Here is a 22,580-nt window from a genome sequence, read left to right as displayed (position 1 = left end):
GTTTGAAAAGTGACTTGGAAAGATTTTGAGGAAGTTGCTCAGTTGGCGGTTAAGAACTAGATCAATATAGGGGACTGGAAAGCCCGAGAGAGCCCGTGGGAGGCAGTAGGGGACAGGCAGGGTCCTCCTGAAGACAGAATAGGAGAGGGCTGGTTGAGATGAACCAGTAGGTCTGTGTGAAAGCCTGTGAGGAGGTAGGGTCGTTCCTATTTCCTGTTGTACACATTGCTTTCTCAGCAGGCTCACACAGCGCTGGTATTTGGTGACCATTTGTGGAGGTGACTTAGTTCTGTGTTTGCTCGTGAGCCACACGCCCACTGAGAGCTGTGTCCTGCTTTACACTCCTTTTGTGCCACACCTGTAGCATGTGGCCTCTGAATTTTGGAGAAGGGATTGACATTCCTAAATTCTATGCCTTCAACAAACACCTGAGTATTTTTATCCTGATCATTAAATTAGCAGTTTTCATACTTTGTGTTATATCTTATTTTAAATATAGCATATGGCACTTTTTATTGGAGGATTTTAAATTCGTGCTCGCATTACATATCACACATATTATACATGTGCAAATATCATCAACTGATGACAAATGAGGATATCAGTTAAAGTGGATTTATGTAGTATTTTAGTAAAATGATTATATAGATGAGGTTTAAGGATATTGTGCTTGTGGGAATGGGGCCAGAAGCCAGGGTGTTTGTGGTACATGTTGTGTGGAGAAAATTTAAGGACGATGTTGTCTTCTTTCGTGAGATGTGAATATGGCCCTGGCCCAGGCTCCTGTGGACGAGGTTATGAAGTAATCGTGAAATGAATGGCACAGTGCCGTGGGAGTTTTGAGGAAGACGAGATCAGTCCAGTGGTGGTGGCCACGGGCTGTCCTTGGTGGGCGGGGGAGGTGTGATCTGGGTTTTTGAAGCACAGGTGGAATTTGGATAGGTGAAGGACAGCGCGTGTGACTGAAGTGTGTTCAGAGGACGTGAGTGTGGAGAGGGGAGATATGACAAGTCTTAGGAAAGAAAAGTTAGGAGAAGATTAGATTCGATGGGAAATGGTGAAAGAGAAGGGGGTTAGAGGTGACTGACTGGAAGAGTGATGTGACGTTGTGGAACTGAGTAGGAAGGCTCTGGTTTGGGGGCGATGATGGGTCTAGATTTAGAAATGTTGACATCCCCAAGTGGAAATGACAAGCAAGGATTTGAAGTCCTGGTACTAGAGCTGCTGAGAGGGGTTGGGGGAGGGTAGCATGTAAAAAAACAAAACAACGGAGTTAGAGGTCAGAAGACTCGGCGTTGAGTCGTAGGTCCAATGAAAACACTTTGGGTGTGACAGTTATAATGGCTTTAGAAATGAGATAACTTACACACTTTTTATTAGTGTAACAGCTGACACTTGAAACCACTTCAGCAGAGCCCTTTCAAAATTAGACAGAATTCCAGCCAGAAAGCTCTCCTACCAAGTTTTAGGTTTTACAGTGTGCAGAGAGGAAGGGTAGTGTGTCTAAATGTAGTGACTCCTTCATATAATAGCTAGGGTTCAGTCTTTTTGTAAGCTGGCTTATTCTTTTGTGTTGCTCAGGCCGAGGTGCCACCTTATTAATATGCATAGAAATCAACCACACACACCGGAAAGTACCCCACCTGGAAGCTGTTGTCCTGCGTGCTATCAGTAACATGTTTTGAGACTTGAACAACCATCATTAGGTTTTTTCTCAGCTGAGAAAGAAGTTAAGTCCTGACTGAGCTGAGCTGAGCTGCCCTGCAGCTGATTATGCGTGGTTGCGTTAGCTCCAGGATGGGACATACTGAGAACATCAGCGTCTCTTTCTAGAACCATGGTTAAGGTTGTGCTGTTAGGCTTATCCTAGGATGTCAGCCCCGAAGGGCAGGGGCCTTGTCTTTGTCAGCACTGTGGCCCAACATCTAGACAGACCCGGGACATGCTTCTCCACCTGTTTTCTTACCGAATGGATATATGCTTTGTACAGAAGGGAGGGCAAATGCTTCTAATTTAAAAAAACTAAATTTTATCATTATTTTACAGAAAATGTGCTCTCACTGGCCAGAGTAAGTCCTGTAAACACAGAATTAAGTTAGGGGACTCAAGCAGCTATTATTATATTTCTCCTTTTTGCAGATACAGGGTAAGTAGCTTAACTGGATTCTGATAAAGCTCGCTCTGATATGAGGCGTTGAACTCATATTGATGACATGTTTTCCTTTTGGCCTAGATCGCTTCTGTGTGTAACTTTTTTACGTACATTCGATATATTCAGCAGGGACTCGTGAAACAGCAGGATGGTGAGTGTTCTTGATTTATAAAATATTTACATAAAAGTTTAGAGCATAGTAGTGATGCTCAAATAAAGTTGATTATTGGTACATTTACATTGAATCTCTTTTAAAGTTCTGATAAAATGTGTGGAGAATTTGGGAGCAAATATCTCTTTTAAAACATATTGTATTTAGTCCTTATATTTGCCTCATTTACTCTAATTTTGATTTTTAAGCAGGGTCACTTTTAACTCTTCAGGGGTATGTGATAAACCAGATGGTAAATGTGAGGGGAGAACAAAGCTCGTTGGATTTACTCCTTAAGAAATAAAAGTGAGCAAGCTCTAGGCGTGGCCAGATTTATTCTAATTGGTGGAAACCATGGGGAGCTAACAATAAGTTTTTTTCTGTATTTTCTACTTTGACCTGTGAATTAATGAAGCAGTCATGAGGATAATTCTGAGTGGAATAAAGATTGCTATATTCTAAATCTAAATTACTGTATTCTAAATCAACAGATGATATACCCAGGAGAGCCAGCCTCATGCAACTGTTTTGATAATTTTCGTATTGTGTGATTACTGATGGTTTTATAGCAAATGTCATAAATACCAGGCACGAGGTGAATGTGGCCTCACAGTGCTGGAGCGTCTTGAGGACGCGTGCTTGTTCTGAACCAGAAACCACATGTCCTGGGCTAGGGACAAGTCCTCGCCAATTTCCTGTTTGAAGTTGTGGAAAATTTCCTGTTGATAGTCTTTTTTTAGGCACTGAAAATACTCATACTTACAAGCTAGTGGAAGCTGCTGTCTTTCAGTCGTGTAAACCAGTAAGTCTTAAATCTGCGGAAAAAGGAGTCATGCTGATGAAAACTTAATTTAGCATTTCTCAAGCACTGTTATGTTGAAAATGGTCATATTTACCTAGAATCCCATATGATTAGATTTTAGTGCCTGAAAGAATGGGGATGAAACTTGTCTCTAATTAATGTTGAATTTCAAAAGGCCATGTAGCTAAAAGGAGTCTTTAAACTGTACAGTGCTTTCTGTGACTTTAGTAAAACTGAAATCTTTGAATACCTGTCAGTGAGTAATAGGATTTTAGCTGGAGAACAGGTGATTTATGTTAGGTTACATTGTCAAGCATGTTTTTCTCCTTGTTAAAATAAGAAATTTTGTAGGGAAGACTGAAAGATAATTTACTTTATGAAAATAGGGAGAAATTGTCATGAGTGTAGAACTGGTGATCAAGTGGCGTCTTCTCTGGTTTCTGTCCCTCTTCCACTTCACAGTACTTGATACACATCATATACCGTGTGGGTTTGTAGTAAATAAATATTACTAATTTTAAAATCTGTTTATTATCTGTGCCTTGTGCCAACAAGGATTTAGGGCAGCTGAATCTAAAACAGGTTTCTCAGCCGTGGTGCTGTTGGCACTTTGAACTGGATAATTCTTCGTTGTGGGGGCTTTGTGCATCGTGAGATGCTTCACAGCATCCCTGGGCTCTACTCAGTAGATGCCAGAATGAAAAGTGTGTCCAGATGTTGCCAGATGTACCCTTGGGAACAGAATCTCCCCCGGTTGAGAACCACTGATATAAATCAATCTAATCTGATCAGATGTCAGAGGAAGACCTTTTATTGTCTGACATATAGAGCCAACTTTTCCCTCTTATTGAGGGCTTGTAAAAGTAAAGATAATTAAAATTTACAGGTCATCCTCTACATTTATTTTTAAATTAGAAATCTAATTTGCGCCACACACAAAACCTTTCTCTGTTATTACAAAGAATGTTACTGAGTTCCTGGACTGTCTCTTCTTTTCATTTTTTTCCTGTTTACTCTCTGTTAGTGTTCATTAAGAGTGAAAGGTGAAGATGTAGCAAACTAGAGCAAGAAGATCTGTAAGTTAGATAATAACTCTTGAGTAATTGAACATTGAGTGAAATTACTTATGAAGGCAACAGCATTGCCATTTACCCAGGACACTGAAATGTGTAGCTTCTGTTGGGCTAAAGTGATAATCACTGATGTACCTAACAACACAGTCATGCGCCACATAGTGGTGTTTTGGTCAGCAGTGGACCACATATGTGATGGTGGTCCCATAAGATTAGTACCATACAGCCTAGGTGTAGGCTGTACCATCTATGGTTGTGTAAGTACACCCTGTGATGTTCGCACAACAACGAAATCGCCTAACAATGCATTTCTCAGAAGGTCTCCCCATTGTTAAGTGATGCCTGACTGTAGTTGTGGCAAAACTGGTGAATATTGCCTGTTTACTGATAAAACTGGGATCCACACAAATACATGAAAAAGTTTGTGTGAAATAGCAATAGAATGTGGAGACATTACATACATCATTAGGAAATGTCCAAGTGGCATTTCAGCTAATCTTAAATTTTCAGTGAAACAGATTAAAAATAAGATGGTATTTTATGATTTATGCATCTCTTTTTTTTGTTTTTATAGTTGATCAGATGTTTTGGGAAGTTATGCAATTGAGAAAAGAGATGTCATTGGCAAAGCTGGGGTATTTCAAAGAGGAACTCTGATGCTCTGCCTGGGACCATGCATGAACCTCCTCGAATATCTGGAAAATGGCTGAATCTTTTTATGGTTACTTGATATTTGTTTCCAAGGAGTGGGCCCAAGACTTTTTCCCTCTTTTGCTAATTACACTAAGAAGTACTGTGATTTCTTTTAAATTGACCTATGCTGTGTTTGCTTATTCTTTAGTTGAGCACACTATCAAGAACTACAGGTAATTACTAGTGATTGTAATTTATAGTTGCAAAAAAAAGCTAAATAAATAAATGAATGTTTGAGTGTGTTTGGCTTTCTCTTCTAGCTCCAACATGGCAAATAGGGTCCAGCTGAGTGTTTGGAATTGTAGTTTTCAACCTGCATAGCATCCCGAGAGAGGCAAGGAAGAAGGCTGAGTGGATGGGGTCAGCTTCCATCCCCACTAGAATGGCTCTCTTGTTGTCTTTTTTATATATTGGGCTTCAAAAACATTTTTATTTAAAACAAGCAAAAAGGAGAAATGAGAAACTGCTTCAATCTCTGCATCTGGAGAAAGCTGCTGTTAATAACTTTTGAAAAATAGCCTTTCAGCTTTCAGATATTTTCTACCTACATATGCATATTTCTGAAAAAAAATGTAGACTTTTTTAACTTAAATATTTTTCTACACATCTTAATCACTTCAAGGTTTTGACTATAGGATGTTAACATTATACTAATTGTGTTTGGAGATGAGGTTGTTTTACATTTTTTTACATCATAATGCTGGGTCAGTATCCTTGTGCGTACTTCTCTGAACATTGTTGGGTTATTTCCTTCATATAGATGCCTAGAAGTAAAGTTGTTGGGTCAAGCGACGTATATGAGTGTTTTAAACTATTTGATCTACGTTGCCAAATTGCCCCCTAGAAAAGTTGAACCAATTTATTTTCACAGCAGCAGTGTCTGAGAGGGCTGGTTTTCTGAAGATGGCAGGTTTTCAATCCTGTCTCAAAGGTTTGGTCAACCTTATGTGTAGAAGACTCAGTCACCAGGATCGGTGGGAGTTCATGTACAGTGGACATTTGAGAATGGTGTGGTGTGGTGTGGTGGAAACTGTCGTTACCATGCCCAGCTCGAGAATCTGAAATGGAACATGAAAAGAACTTTGAAACTAGAGTTTTATGTCCTGATAGGTAGTTATTCTAATGTGAGGGCTTAATAAAAAATATTCTCAGACTTTCAAAGCTTCAGAAGATTTTCCACACAAAGATGCAAATTAAAAACACTTTTAGAGAAGCACTTAAATAAAAAGAGAAATCTAGGAGATGTTGTGAGAGATTTGGGAAGAATGATCACATACTTAGGGAAAATTTGTTGATCACTTTAAAAGAAAAAAAGGAAGGCTAAAGAAAGTAACAAAGTGTATCCACAATAATCTAGAACTAAAGTTCTTTACAATATCAACACAGTGGGAGTGGGAAGAGACTGGAGAGCACAGGATACATTAAAGTTCGTGTCTTGTTAGAGGGGATGGAGAGATATCAATTAAAAGTGAAAACAGGAAAAAAAAATAAATAGTGTGATACGGAATTAAAACAGTAAGATGAGAGAAACTCACCAGTGAAAAGATAGTCAAATTGGATTAAAATTTACAATATTTATATACAAACATAAGGGCATGGGAAGGGTGAAGTAAAAGACAGGAAAAAAGATACCAGAAAAATACCAAAAGAAAGCCAGTGTGGTTATACTAGTATCAGACAAAACAGACATTAAGACAAAAACATTGTTAGGGATAGAGATGGGTACTATGTATGCAAAAAATTGAGTTCAAGAAAACTTAAGATAAAAAAAATAGAAATAATTGAAGTTTTAAAATACTAAAGGCTGACTAATGATAAATATTCAAACTCATAAGGATGCAGAGAAAGTAGTGCTTCAAGAGAAATTTTATAGCTTTAAATCCTTATTTATATTTTTTAAATGAGCTCAGGGCCCGATTGGAGGTGTCACAGAAGAACAAGGTACAGGAGGAGGTCGAGTGGAAATAGAAATCAAGAATGCACTAGAGGATCAGCAAGCTGTTAGTTGACTGAAAAGATGAATGAATAGACAAATTTTTGTCAAGTTTATCATGGGGAGAAAGAAAATGCACAAGTAACCCATTTTGGGAATGAAAAGGGTTTGTCACTACAGATACTGCAGATATTAAGTACACTAATATTAAAAATACTGCAATACATTTGAAAATTTAGGGAAAAGGGAAAAATTCCTAGAAAAATGTTTTATTTTAAGAAGAAATCAGAAGCCTGAGCAGTACTATTAATATTAAAGGAAAGGGAACAGTTAAAAATTCAAGCTCTAGGCATACATAGATAGTTTCACCAAACTGTTTAAAGAATGGGTTATTCTAATCTTGTATAAATTCTTCCAGGGAATAGAATAAGGTATGTCTCCTACATCAAAACCCCATATAATGTGGATAGTAAAACCAGACAGGGACCATACAGGAAGGGAAGACTATAGGCCTGTGGTGTCGTGAACATGTGTGTAAAAGCAAGCTGGTGCTCACATGATGAGTGGTGCTCATCCCAGGAGTGTAAAAATGGTTGTAGCAAATTTGTAAATCTCGTTCACCACATTGACAGAACAAAAGCAAAAAACTGATAAATAGATGCAGAAAAACATTTGATAAAGATACCCATTAGTGATAACTTTTAGTAATCTATAAGTGGAAGAGTACTTTGCAACTTGATAAAGAATATCTTTAAAAATCCTGTAATAAATACCATCCTAAGGGGAGAAACATCAGAAGTGTTCTCTTTAAAATCAACAATGGGACAAAGATGATCACTGTCCTCACTTTTATTCAAGATCGTACTATAAATGTTAGGCAGTGCAGCAAGATGAGAGAATGATGTATAATGATTGGAAAGGAGAAAGACCATCATTATTTGCAGGTGATGTCAGTATCTACATAGGAAATCCAAAAACGCCTTCCAGCAAATATTAGACACAATTGGAGAGTTTAGTAAGCTAAATATAGGATCAGTATATAATTGTGAATTGCACTTATATACAGACACAATTAGAAAGTAGAATTTTAAAAAGATGCCAAACAATTGCAAAAGCAATTCTCAAGTGCCTAGTAATCTAACCAAAGATGTGCCAGACCTATATGCAGAAAGTTATAAAACTTTACTAAAAGACATTGAAGAGGATTAGAGTGATCCTACGTTCATGAGTAGAAAGACAATAAAAGAAATGTCACTTCTCTCCACCTAGATACATAGATTTAGTGCATCTCCAAACTGAGTGTTTCTCCTGGAACTGACAAACTGATTGAAATTTATGTGGCAGAATAAAGGATGAAGAATGACTAAGGCTCTTCTGAAGAAAAAGAAAGGAGGGAGAATTTATCCTACCGGGAGGACTTTTTATGATACTGAAGTATTTAAGAGAGTATGACATTAGTGCAGAAATAGACAAAATGGCCAATGGGATAAAACAGCCCCAAAGCAGGCCTGCACATAATATGTAAATTTCATATTGTCAGGGAAGGCATGGTAGATCAATGATAGAAAGGACTAAGTTCATGGAGCCAACAAAAAAAGAGAAAGGAAAATATAAAATTGGATCTCTTCCTCACACAATATGCAAAAAAAAACAACTGTTTTAAAGGTCCTGAAACTTGGGAACTTTTGATGTAGAAAATGTAGTTGAAATTATAAGTGAAATATTTTTCAAAAACATAGGTATCTTCTCTGATCCTGCTTTAAGAACTTCTTGGAGGAGGTGACGTCAGCATCATAGTGGAGTGAGCTGTTCCCTTTGTCTCTCCCCTCTAAGTTAAAACTAAACAGACATTCGTTAACCAAGAGGATTCTCACACAGTACGACAGGATGCCTGAGAGATCCAGGCAGCCGTGCATCTGGAGGTAGGGGGACTGGATCTCTGGGAAGCAGTGGAACTAGGTGAGCCCACCCTTCCTCTTCCCCAGCAACAGCAAACCAGGTCATGGAGCCTCACACAGCAGCTGGTGTGACAGTATGAGGAGGCGAGGGCGGCCCGGCCTGCGCTCATAAGCGCTTTTGGAGTGGTAGCCCGGCCCGTGGGAGTGCCCACTGTGCCATGGTGGCCCCTCCCATGGAAATGCTCCCCACAGAGTGGTGACTGGTGGCAGCTCAGCCCCTGTGAAGCTGCCCAACCCACCAAGGGCAGTGACTCATCCAAACCACCCACGAGCACAGTGATGGCCTGTGTGGGCACAACCTGCCTGCTGAGCACAGAGGCCCTGCTTCCATGAGAGTGACCCACCAAGGGGCTGCAACCAGCCCACGCCAATGCAGCTGTACCCACACAACTTTGAGCAGAAGGGGCGGGGTCAGAAACAACTCTTGCTCCCCCCCCAGTGGTGGCAGGTGGAATCTGCAACCTGATACTACCACAGATGTGCTGGCAAAGGATCAGTGCATCAAACACCAGGAAGAACTACAGTAACACCTCAGGGCAGAAGGAAAAGGACAAGTCTCCAGAAACCAATCCTGAAGTCACCGAGATTTACAACCTAAATGACAGAGGATTTAAAATAGTTGTCATTGGGCCGGCCCCGTGGCTTAGTGGTTAAGTGCGTGCGCTCTGCTGCTGGCGGCCCGGGTTGGGATCCCGGGCGCGCACCAATGCACCACTTCTCTGGCCATGCTGAGGCCGTGTCCCACATACAGCAACTAGAAGGATGTGCAACTACGACATACAACTATCTACTGGGGCTTTGGGGGAAAAAAATAAATAAAAAATTATAAAAAATAAAATAAAATAGTTGTCATAAAGAAACTCAATGAGTCACAAGAAAACTCAGAGTGCCGTGAGCTCAGGAATAAAATTAATGAGCAGAAGGATTCACCAGAGAGATTGAAGCCCTTAAAAAAAGAATTATACAGAAATTCTGGATTTGAAGGACACAGATAAAATAATCTAGAAACCATAAAAAATAGAGCTGATGTTATGGAGGACAGAATTAGTGAATTAGAGGACAGGAATCTAGAAATGCTTCAGGTGGAGGAAGAGAGAACTAGGATTTTTTAAAAATGAAGAAATTCTTTGAGAAATATCTTGACTCAATTAGGAAAATCAACATAAGGATTATAGGTATTCCAGAAGGAGAAGAGAGGGAGAAAGGAGCAGAGAGCTTGTACAACGAAATAATAACTGAGAACTTCCCAAACCTGGGAAAGAACTGCACTTACAAGTATACAAAGCCAATAGAACTCCTGATTACATCAATGCAAAAGGACCTTCTCCAAGGGATATAATAGTAAAACTAGCAAAAGTCAATGATGAAGAAAAAATATTAAGGGCAGCAAGGCAGAAGAAAATAACCTACAAAGGAACCCCTATCAAGCTTTCAGCAGATTTCTCAGCAGAAACCTTACAGGCTAGGAGAGAATGGAATGATATATTAAAAAACTGAAAGACAAACACTTTCAGCCAAGAATACTCTATCCAGTAAAACTATCCTTCAGATACAATGGAGAAATAAAAACTTTCTCAGATAGATAAAAGCTGAGGGAGTTCATCACCACTAGACCTCCTTTACAAGAAATGATGAAGTCCTCTTACCTGAAACAAAAAGGCAAAGGTTGCTCCTTTGAGCAAGGAGATAGACAGACAAAATCAGAAAACTGCAGCTCTGTATCAGAACAGGTGAGCAAGCACTTGATTATAACATGAAAGATAAAGGGAAGGAAAGCATCAAAAATAACTATAAACACTTCAATTTAGTCACAAACTCACAACACGAGAATAATTTGTGATGACAATAACTCAGATGGGGAAGAGGAAAGAGATGGAATCTCCTTAGGCTATTGGAGATAAGAGGCTGTCAGAAAATGGACTATCTGACCTATGAGATCCTTTATACAAACCTCATGGTAACCACTAAATGAAAAATCAGCAGAGCCACAAATCATAAATAAAGAGAAAACTGATAAAACCATCACAGAAAACTACCAAACTGAAATGGCAGTCAGAAATACAAGGGAAGAGAAACAAGGGAAATATAGAACAACCAGAAAACAAGAGATAAAATGGCAGTATTAAGCCCTCACATTTCAATAATCACTCTAAATCAGTCTAAATGGATTGAATTCTCCAATCAAAAGATGCAGAGTGGCTGGATGGGTTAAAAAACAAGACCCAACAATATGCTGCCTCCAGGAAACACAGCTCTAAAGGCAGACATAGGCTCAGAGTGAAGGGGTGGAAGACGATACTCCAAGCAAATGGCAAGCAAAAGAAAGTGAGTATAGCCATATTTATATCAGACAAAGCAGACTTCAAGATAAAAAAGACAATGAGAGACAGGAGGGACAGTATATAATGATAAAAGGGACATTCCACTGAGAGGACATAACACTTATGAATATATATACACCTAACTCGGGAGCACCAAAGTATGTAAAGCAACTATTAACAGACCTAAAGGGAGAAATTAACAGCAACACAATAATAGTAGGGACTTCAGCACCCGACTTACATCAATGGATAGATTATCCAGAAAATCATCAAGGAAACAGCGGCCTTAAATGAGACACTAGATGAGATGGACTTATTAGATATATACAGAACATTCTATCCAAAACCAGCAGAATACACATTATTCTCAAGTGCACATGAAACATTCTCAAAGATAGACCATATGTTCGGAAACAAGGCAAGCCTCAATAAATTTAAGAATATTCAAATCATATCAAGCATCTTTTCTGATCATAATGCTATGAAACTAGAAATCAACTACAAAAAAAAGCTGGAATCTGTGTGGAGACTAAACAACATGCTACTGAACAACCAATGGGCCACTGAAGAAATTAAAGGAGAAATCAAAAAATATCTGGAGACAAATGAAAATGAAGATACACCATACCAACTCATATCGGATGCAGCAAAAGCAGTCCTAAGAGGGAAATTCATAGTAATACAGGCCCACCTTAACAAACAAGAAAAATCTCAAATAAGCAATCTTAAATTACACCTAACAGAATTAGAAAAAGAAGAACAAAGCCTAAAGTCAGCAGAAGGAGGGAAATTATAAAAATTAGAGCAGAAATAAATTATATTGAAACCAAAAATACAGTAGAATGCATCAATGAAACTGAGAGCTGGTTCTTTGAGAAGATAAACAAAATTGACAAACCCTTAGCCAGACTCACTAAGAAAAAAAGAGAGAAGGTCAAATAAATAAAATTAGAAATGAAAGAGGAGAAATTACAGCAGATACCACAGAAATACAAAGGATTATAAGAGAATACTATGAAAAACTATATGCCAACAAATTGGACAATCTAGAAGAAATGGATCAATTCTTAGACTCATACAACCTCCCAAAACTGAATCAAGAAGAAATAGAGAATCTGAATAGACCAATCACAAGTAAAGAGATTAAAACAGTAATGAAAAACCTCTCCAAAAATAAAAGTCCATGACCAGATGGCTTCTCTGGAGAATTCTACCAAACATTCAAAGAAGATTTAATACCTATCCTTCTCAAACTATTGCAAAAAATTGAAGAAGATGGAATGCTTCATAACTCATTCTATGAGAGCAACATTACCCTGATATCAAAACCAGACAAAGACAACACAAAACAGGAAAATTACAGGCCAATATTACTGATGAACACAGATTCAAAAATCCTCAACAAAATATTGGCAAAGCAAATACAGCAATATGTTAAAAGGATCATACACTGTGATCAAGTGGGGTTTATACCAGGGACACAGGGATGGTTCAATATCCACAAACCAATCAAGGTGATACACCACATTAACAAAATGAGGAATAAAAGAAACATGATCATCTGAATAGATGCAGAGAAAGCATTTGACAAGATCCAACATCTATTTATGATAAAAACTCTCAATAAAATGGGTATATAAAGAAAGCACCTCAACATAATAAAGGCCGTATATGACAAACCCAGAGCCAACATCATACTTAACAGTGAAAGACTGAAAGCCATTCCTCTGAGAACAGGAACAAGACAGTGGTGCCCACTCTTGCCACTCCTATTCAACATAGTACTGGAGGTTTTGGCCAGAACAACTAGGCAAGAAAAAGAATAAAAGGTATATAAATTGGAAAGGAAGAAGTGAAACTCTCACTATTTGTGGACGACATCATTCTATATGTAGAAAACCCTAAAGAATCCACTGGAAAAGTATTAGAAGTAATCAACAACTACAGCAAAGTTGCAGGGTCCAAAATGGACTTACAAAAATCGGTTGCATTTCTATACACTAAAACTGAGCTAGCAGAGAAGTCAAGAATACAATTCCATTTACAGTTGCAAGAAAAAGAATAAAATACCTAGGGGTAAATTTAACCAAGGAAGTGAAAGACCTGTACACTGAAAACTATAAGACATTATTGAAAGAAATTGAAGAAGACAAAGAAATGGAAAGATATTCCATGCTTGTGGATTAGAATAATAAACATAGTTAAAATGTCCATATTACCTAAAACAATCTACAGATTCAGTGCAATCCCAATCAGAATCCCGATGACATTCTTCATGGAAATAGAACAAAGCATTCAAAAATTTATGTGGAACAACAAAAGACCCTGAATAGCCAAACCAATCCTGAGAAAAAAGAGCAAAGCTGGAGGCATCACAATCCTTGACTTCAAAATATACTACAAAGCTATAGTAATCAACACAGCATGGTACTGGCATAAAAACAAACACATAGATCAATAGAACATTATGTAATGTGTAGAAAGCCCTGAAATAATACCACACATCTACAGACAGCTAATGTTTGACAAAGGAGCCAAGAATATACCATGGAGAAAGGAAAGTCTCTTCAATAAACGATGTTGGGAAAACTGGACATGCAAAAGATTGAAAGTAGACCATTATCTTACACCATACACAAAATTAACTCAAAGTAGATTAAAGACTTGAATGTAAGACTTAAAACCATGAAACTCCTAGAAGAAAATATAGGCAGTACACTCTTTGACATCGGCCTTAGCAGTATCTTTTCAGACACCATGTCCACTCAGGCAGGGGAAACGAGAAAAAAAACAAAAAACAAATGGGACTACATCAGACTAAAAAGCTTCTGCAAGGCAAAGGAAACCAGGAACAAAACAAAAAGACAATCCACCAACTGGGAGAAAATATTTGCAAATCATATATCCGACAAGGGGTTAATTTCCAAAATATGTAAAGAACTCATACAACCCAACAACAAAAAAAAACAGATCAAAAAATGGGCAGAGGATATGAACAGACATTTTTCCAAAGAAGATATACAGATGGCCAACAGGCACATGAAAAGATGTTCAACATCACTAATTATTAGGGAAATGCAAATCAAAACTACCATGAGACATCGCCTTACACCCATCAGAATGGCTATAATTACCAAGATAAAAAATAACTAATGTCGGAGAGGATGTAGAGAAAAGGGAACCCTTATGCACTGCTGGTGGGAATGCAAACTGGTGCAGCCACTATGGAAAACAGTATGGAGATTTCTCAAAAAATTAAAAATAGAAATACCATATGATCCAGCTATCCCACTACTGGCTATTGATCCAAAGAACATGAAATCAACAATCCAAAGAGATTTATGCCCCCCTACATTCATTGCAACATTATTCACAATAGCCAAGACATGGAAGCAACCTAAGTGCCCATCAATGGATGAGTGGGTAAAGAAGATGGGGTATATATATACATACAATGGAATACTACTCAGCCATAAAACAAGCAAAATCATCCCGTTTGCAACAACATGGATGAACCTTGAGGGTATTATATTAAGTAAGATAAGCCAGACAGGGAAAGACATGCTGTATGATTTCACTCATATGTGGAAGATAAACACGTGGATAAAGAGAATAGATTAGTGGTTACCAGAGGGGGACGGGGTGGAGGAGTGGGTGAAAGGGGTGAAGGGGCACATGTGTGTGGTGACGGATAAAAATTAGACTATTGGTGGCAAGCACGATGCAGTTTATGCAGAAACTGATATATAATCATGTATACCTGAAATTACACAATGTTATAAACCAATATGCCCTCAATAAAATAATTGGGAAAAAAAAAAAAGAACTTCTTAAACTGGAAGCAAAGGAAACCATAAGAGATACTAACCATAAAAGAAAATGAGTTGTGCTGTATTATAAATTGTTAATTTAGAACTTCTGTCCATCAAAAGACATATTAAAACCAAACTACAAACTGTGAGAAGATATTTGCAAGATTCATAACCAATAATAAATTAGTATCAAGAATATATACAGAAATTCTACAAATCAACAATGAAATATACAACCTAACAGAAAAATGGGCAAAAGACTGAAACAGATCCTCCACAGAACTAGAAGTGCACATGGACCAATAAACATTTTAAGTGGTTTTCATTCTGTTAATAATCAGGAAAGCAAATCACACCACAGTGATGTTTTCAAATTCATCCAATAAGCACAAATTACGAAGCCCAACACAGTGAAGTTTTGGAGAGAATTTCAAGAGGATTACTCATAGCTTGTTGATGGGAGTGCCAACTGGTATCTACTGTGAAAAACCATTTGAACAGTTGAACACTGATATACTCATGGCCCAGCAATTCCCCTTGTAGGTGTAAACTTGAGAAATATTTGAACAAAGTACCCCGGAATACATACATGAGAATGTTCCAGAAAAAACCACATGTCCATCTACAGGAGGGTAAAGTGTTGTGTGCTCACATAATGGACTAAAACATGGCAGGAAAAAATGCATGAACATCAGCTGCGTGCAGCACAGCACCTTAATGTAACATAGATTGAGTGAAAAAGCAAAACTCTCAGAAGACTGCATATGATATAATACTTTTCCCAAAGTTCAAAAATGAAAACTGAACAATTGTTTAGGTGTATGTATAAGACATAACTATTAAAAAACTCTGAGGAGGTGATAAACCCAAATTTCAGGGTAGGATTACCTCTGGGTGTGGGGGAGGTAAGGGAGAGAACTGGGAGGAGCAGATACATAAGTCATTGTTAATGTTCTAGTCCCTGGTTGGATGATGGGTTCATTTGTCACTAAGAGTAAATCTGTGAATGACTGACTAGGAGAATCATGCACAGACCACTGGTGGTGTGTTACGAGCCAAGGATTATGATTAGTCCAATTATATGCTCCTGCATTCCAAAAACGAAAAAGGGATGACAGGACCTGTTGATGCATTGGATTTGGGAGAGAGGAAAGGAGAGAAATCAGGTCTGAATCCTGGGCTTTTGGCTTGAGCCATTGCTGCAATTTATTGAGATGCGGAAATCTGAGATAGATGCAAATTATGTATGTGTGGAATAGACCTAAAAATTCAGAGTTGGACACATTGTTTGAGATGCCCATTGAGCATCAAAGTGGAGAGGTTAAGTAGGTATTGGATATACAAGTCTAAATTCAATGATAAGGTCAGGCGAGGAGATAAATTTGGGAGTAGTTAGCTGTGGGATCAGACGAGAGCTTAAGGGAGACGGGAGACAGGGAGGTGTGGCACTGGGCTTGAGTTACTGTGATGAGAGAAGCAGCCTGCAGAGGACTGACTAGGAGGAGCTAGCAGGAACGGAGAGACAAGGGATAAGGAAGGAAAGAATCAGCGTAATGATTAATTCAGGTTCATTTAATTGCCCAAATTACCAATTCTAAAAAAGAGGGAAGGACTTCTTGATAAATTTCTGTAAATAGATTCAGAGCTGAGGAGAGAGGCTGGCCTGATGGAGAGAACTCCGATTAGGAGACCCACCTTCTCCACGCGTGGCTCCCAAACTGAGAAGGTAGGCAGGTCACCACTCCTCTGGCCTCATCCGTAGAGGCTGATGGGGTGATCTCTGGGGTCTCAGCTCTAAGATAATCCACAGCCATTGACTAAGCATTTACACGGGAAGAACAAAGAAGATTTGGTTTCTGAACATTGGGTCTCAGTTCTTAAAAGAACTAGCAGCTACTCACCTACCCACTTACCACCACCACCACTGGATCCTGTGTGTTTTTGTTTTGTGCATCCGAAGAGTCTAAAACATGTCCGCTTCTCTTCAGAAGCTTTTGTTCTTAAAAGTTTTCTTTGTTGTGTTTTTTGCTAGGTAAATTATTTTTTCCTGTAAGACACAATGTCTAAAACAAAGAGAGTTCAAAGCAATATGAGTTTGTATTTATGTTTAACTTTTGTGCTAGATAACAGTTCTTCATTTTTTTCACGGAATTCTGTACAATTACCATCTCAACAGACAACTAAGTTTCTTGTCTTTGATTTGTAGACAAATAAAGACCCACTAGTATCTGTAATTTTGTGTAGACCTTCCAGAAAGCGCGAATTTCTCCTCCTCGTTCACACACATTCGAGAGCCTGGTGTGTGCCAGGAGCTGTCGCAGGTGTGGAGACACGGCCGTGAGCAAGAAGGATGGGTCCCCGTTCTCATGAGCTCTGTCTACTGAGAAATGGACAAAAAGACAAATGTTAGAAGAGGGGGTAAGTGCTCTATAGATAGTTAAAATGGGGTCAAGTGAGAGAGGAGATGAATGGCTACTTCAGATTGGGAGGTCAGGAAAGGCCACATTTAGGAGGTGACATTTTTAAGCTGGGCCCTGAGGGGACCCAGCCTTGTGAAGGGAGAGCACTTGAAGCTGGTGTAAAGTCCCTGAGGAAGAAATGGACTTCGTGTCCTGGAAGCGCGGCGAGGAGACCTAGTGTCCCGCTGTGGTCGGAGGAGTGGTGAGGGAGGACTGCAGAGGTGGGCAGGGGTCAGACCCAGCACAGTTGGGAGTCTGGAGTTGTCTGTGACAGCTCTGGCCACAACTCTTGCTGGCACTGTCTTAGCTCAGCTTTTAAATACTGGAGTCCTCAGAGTTTTGCCCTGGGCCCCCTTCTCTTTATCTACATATTTCTTAGGTCGTCCCATCCAGGCCCCTGGCTTAAAAACTACCTGTGTATTAATTGCTGATAACTCGATATCGCCAGCCCTGAGGTTGTCCCTTCCTTAGCACCAGACCCCTGTGTGCCTGTGTCCACTCAGCCTCTCCACTTGGATTTCTAATGGGTGTCTCAGACCTAACATCGCTGAACACGTGCCCAGTTGCTTAAGCAACAATCTAGGACTTATTCTTGGTTTCTCCATTTCTGTCACCCACCCTCCCATCCCCCCAACCAATCCATCAGCAAGTACCATCAGCTCTCTCCCAAACACATCTCGAATCCGTCCACTTCCCTCCATGTCCACTACCACTCAGTCCAAGCCCGTGTCATCTTTCAGCTGGTCTCTTGCGGTCATCTCTTCCCTGGTGTCCGGGCTTCCACACCCTTCTACGATCACTGACACAGCAGCCAAAAATCAGATCATGTCACTTCTCTGCTTAAAGTCCTCTAGTGGCTTCCCATTGCACTTAGGAAAAAAAAATCCAAACTCAACGGAAATCTTCATCAAGTTTTCATAGTGGTAGTTGTTAACAGAGAAATAACAATAAAAATCAGCTTTGAAAACAATGCATGAATCTTATTCAAAGTAAAAAAAAAACTTACAGGACCATGGAAGAGGAGCAAACTTGCTGAAATCTGGAGAATAGAAACCCTTCCTACAGGCAGCTCTTGGGGAGGTGCAGGTCCACGTGCGGCCCAGCTCTAGAGGAGGGACTGTGGTGCAGGCTGGAATCCTGGAGCTGCCGGTCTCAGTCTGGAGAGACGAGGTTCCCATCGTTACACCCCCAGCTTTAACCACATCCCGGATCTCACCACAGCAGCTCAGCTTTTACCTGTTCATCTCATCTACTGGAGTTCTCCAGGAAATGTTGTACCAAAACCAGCCCAAGCCTTAGACCGACATTTAAAAGAACGAATCTCCACCGAATCTGTGCAAAATGGGGATGCCCAATAGAGTTAGAAAGTGTTAGAGATGTAAAGACCATCATCAAGGAAATAAGGGTGGTATTTGTTCTTCTCTGAGAGGGAGGAACTTCCACTGAAGTCCCAGTTGCCTCAGCTCTGTGCTCTGCACTCATTAATTAATACAGATATATTTTCCAGCCCTCCCAACAACTTTCCGCTAAATTCTCTTACTTTCCTCAAACCCTGTTTGTTGTTATAATTTTGCTTCTAACGCAGAGGTTGCACCCTGAAGGCCTGCAAGCTGAATCGTGTATTCATATGTGTGGATTTGTCCTTGACAGTGTTTTGGTTTATTTTTCTGTTTGTTTTGTTCTTTAAACAAATTGGTTGCAACATTTTAAAATGAGAAGATTTAACATTAAAATCTACATTTCCAGCTTCTCCTTTACAATTGGCCACGTGACAACGCTGAGCCCACATTCTTGGAGGAAGCTGGGTGGCTCCACCTTAGCAGGGCATGTGCTCCCTGCCATGCCCTCTGCCCCACCACCCCTGCCTGTCTCCCTGGCAGTAAGACTAAGGGTCAGCTGTCAGTTATCAGTGTGCTTGCAAGGTGGGTTTTTGCTTACTTGGACCCACTTTACTCACTTAGCTGCCTGGCCCTTTGAGTATGTAAACTGGGGAGCCCAGTTCTGACCTTTGCTTCTCAGCCCATTGGCTGGAATCTGGTCTTGTGCTCTGTGATGTTTGCCTCCTGTCACTCAGTACTCTGTTGCTGAGAACGTGAAGTCTCTGGGGAGTGTTGGACAGACCTGTGTCAGCACTTGGCGGTGGATGTGGTGTGATGACTTATATGACACTCTCCAGAAAACGGCCGGGATCACCTCACAGTCTAGGTTTAGCCATAGGCTGCATGTTTTAGGCATCTTAATTCATATTGCAACTAAAGGCATATAAATCCTTTCAAAAATCACATTTGACTTCTTTGTTGCACCCTGTGTCCAATCAGTAGCCAGTTCTTGGTTCTGTGTCATCTTCAGGCTTGATTACTGCCTACCTGGATTCTTGCAGTAGCTTCACTGGTCTGACTTGAGCTGCTGCCCTGACCAGCACATCCTAACACAGCCTTCTTTCTTTGTGTATGTGTCACTAGATCATTAATCACTTTTTAAATTTGCTTTATCTGATAAATTTGACATGTTACGATTTATAAATTTAAGGTGTATAGTGTGTTGCTTTGATACATTTATATGTTATGACTGCCATTGAAGCAGTATTTGTCACATTACATCATTATACTACAGTTATTGTTGACTATATTCATTATCCTGTGCATTAGATCTCTGTGGCTTATTACTACTCGTTACAGTTTGTGCCCTTAAACAACCTCACTCTTATCCCCCACCCCCAACCCCTGGTAACTACCATTTTGCTCTGTTTTTTTACAGGTCTGACTTTTTTAGATTCCACTTATAAGTGGTATCATACAGTATTTGTCTTTCTCTGTCTGACATCTCACTTAGCATAATTTGCTCAAGGTCCATCCATGTTGTTGCAGATGGCAGGATGTCGTCCTTTCTCATGGCTGAGTAATACTTCATTGTGTATAGGTACCACATCTTTTTATCCATTCATCTCCTGATGGACATTTCGGTTGTTTCCATATCTTGGCTATTGTGAATAATGCTGTGATAAACATGGGTGTGCATATATCTCATTGAAATCCTGTTTTAATTTCCTTTGGGTTTATACCCAGGAGTAACACAGCTATCTTTCTGGGTTAGATTTAATTTTATCATGCACCACAACTACCCAAATAGAAATCATCAATAGATGTACTTAGAATGAATATGCATGGAATCAAATTCAAGTTTAGCCTAATGTTCAAAATCTACCCAAATCCTTCTGCAGCCTCTTTCCCATCTTTTCTCTACTGTACCCAGCACACACTGTAACACTAGTCTCTGCACCTGTGCTATCTCCCCTCCAAGCCATGGCTCGTGTTTTCAAAGACATATCCATTGTTGAAGTCTCTTCAATTCCAGCTCTCCGTGACACCTTTCCAGACCCTCCCAGATTAAATTAATCTTTCCTCCCTCTGTAATCTTGGAAAGTTTTCCTGGCTCTTATCAGAGTCTGCCTTGACTTACAGTTACTTGTGTTTCTCATGCCCTAGACTTGACCCTATGGAGGGCAGGAACCATTATTTACTCATCTCTTTATTTCCTGCACCCAGCAGAGAGTGTAGCACAGGTTGAATTGAAACAAATAGAAAATTCATTTCTTTAAGCAACTTCATGCCTTGTCCTTAATGATCTGTGGCCCAATGTGACCTTCAAAATAGGATCCTAAGCCTCTTCTTTTCCAGGATAAAATTAGTTTTCTCGTTTTCAAGGAACAGTTTATATGTGCGAAATTTTAAAATACTTATTAGGAAGTGTACCACATCACCTATACTAATTCTAACAACAATGACAGAATCAGACAAATTCAGAATCTAGGACATTTTACAAGACGGTGGGCCTAGACTATTAAAAAATGTCCATGTCATAAACAGCCAACCAACCACCAACATGACAAGGAGAGTATCTGTGTTTTCAACAAGACATAACTAAAGGCAATGTGTGATCAGAAAACGAAAAGTCATAAAAGATATTTTGGGACAGTGGTGGAAATTATATGTGGGATATTAGTATTAAATTAATGTTACATTTCTTGGGTATAATAGTAAAATTGTGATTATGTGGGCGAATGTCCTTATTTGTTAGGAGACATACACAGAATTATTTCTGAGTGAACTTTTAAGATATCAGATGGCTCAGCCAAAAAAGTGTATTTATATATCAAGAGAGGAAAGGCAAGGGTGGGAAGATATGAGTAATTCTTAAATCTAGATGGAGAGTGTATGGATATTTCATTGTATTATCCTTTCAGTTTTTCTATATGTTAAAGACTTTTTCAACACAAAAGTTGGGGAGAAAGAGAAAAGGAAGAGGCTGAAAGATCTAGTTTAATTTCCTAATTGCAGTCTTAGGCTATAATTAAATAAATTAATAGCTAGGCAGTGAAAACAAAACATTTACTTGGGTCTGGTCTTACATTTGGGAGTGAAACCAGCTAGCAGTGAACCATTTACTTCGTTGTCAGAATTATTATATCAGAAATGCAGTTTTGTTGCTCGTTAGACAGACTTGTCCTACTTTACAGTTTATGCTTTCAAAGAAAATAAACTCTGGAGGAAATAGACTAGGTGTGTATCAAGGAGTGCAAGTTTTCACTGTGAATAAATTTGGAAATGTTTAACAAACCCTGACTTTTCATTATCACAAGGCTGTTTAAGTTATCTGCTATTCTTGTTCTCTATAAAAGTGCTTGTGTTGATTTGCCCCCTTTCTCTCGGTGAAAAAACAAACCCTGTGCCTTTGCTTGGTTGTAGCTAAACTGATCTGGTTGATAGAGGCTGAGAGAGTATATATTGGTGTAAAAGGACAAGTGAGAGATAAGACTATGTATTTATTGCCCATTTATGTAATTACATGTGTCACTGAGGACAAAGGTCCTTAAAACAAAGACAAAAGGTGGGGTAGAAACAGCTCCCTACAGTGATATAGATGGATTCGCAGTGACTTCCCTCTTTCTGAATTTTTTTCCGCACGGCTGCATATCCTTCTGGTTTTACAATCACTTTTGAGAGCTTGTCCGTCTTTCTGGGACAACTCGATGGCTGAAGACATGCTTCACTCCGGTACACAGAAAATGAAGGTTTTCAGGAGCAGTCCTCGGCTTGAGTTGAGAGGACAGCAGGTACCCGCGGGGTCTGACAGCCCATGTCTTGGGGGACGACTCTGGGACCCCAGCGCCATGGACGTGGTGGGCGAGGACGAGGCCCTGCAGCGGTTCTTTGAAGGTAAGAGACT

At 39.5% G+C, this 22,580-nt stretch overlaps 1 protein-coding gene across 2 annotated transcripts in view; it reads left to right on the top strand.

The window, feature by feature from the left end:
* The window catches only part of RAB3IP (RAB3A interacting protein), a 41,393-nt gene extending 36,285 nt beyond the window's left edge, over positions 1 to 5,108 (top strand). For both annotated transcript variants that reach the window (XM_058557639.1, XM_058557640.1), the window contains exons 9-11: positions 2,047 to 2,146; positions 2,234 to 2,303; positions 4,753 to 5,108. In XM_058557639.1, the coding sequence (XP_058413622.1) occupies positions 2,047 to 2,146; positions 2,234 to 2,303; positions 4,753 to 4,835 (253 nt within the window). In that variant the 3' untranslated portion in view covers positions 4,836 to 5,108. The remainder of the gene's footprint in view (positions 1 to 2,046; positions 2,147 to 2,233; positions 2,304 to 4,752) is intronic.
* The last annotated feature ends 17,472 nt before the right edge of the window (positions 5,109 to 22,580 follow it).

This window comes from Diceros bicornis, chromosome 17 (assembly GCF_020826845.1).
Source record: "Diceros bicornis minor isolate mBicDic1 chromosome 17, mDicBic1.mat.cur, whole genome shotgun sequence".
In the NCBI taxonomy this organism is placed as follows: Eukaryota; Metazoa; Chordata; class Mammalia; order Perissodactyla; family Rhinocerotidae; genus Diceros; species Diceros bicornis.
Note: the sequence above shows the minus strand (reverse complement) of the source record. Positions and strands in the feature narration are given on the sequence as shown.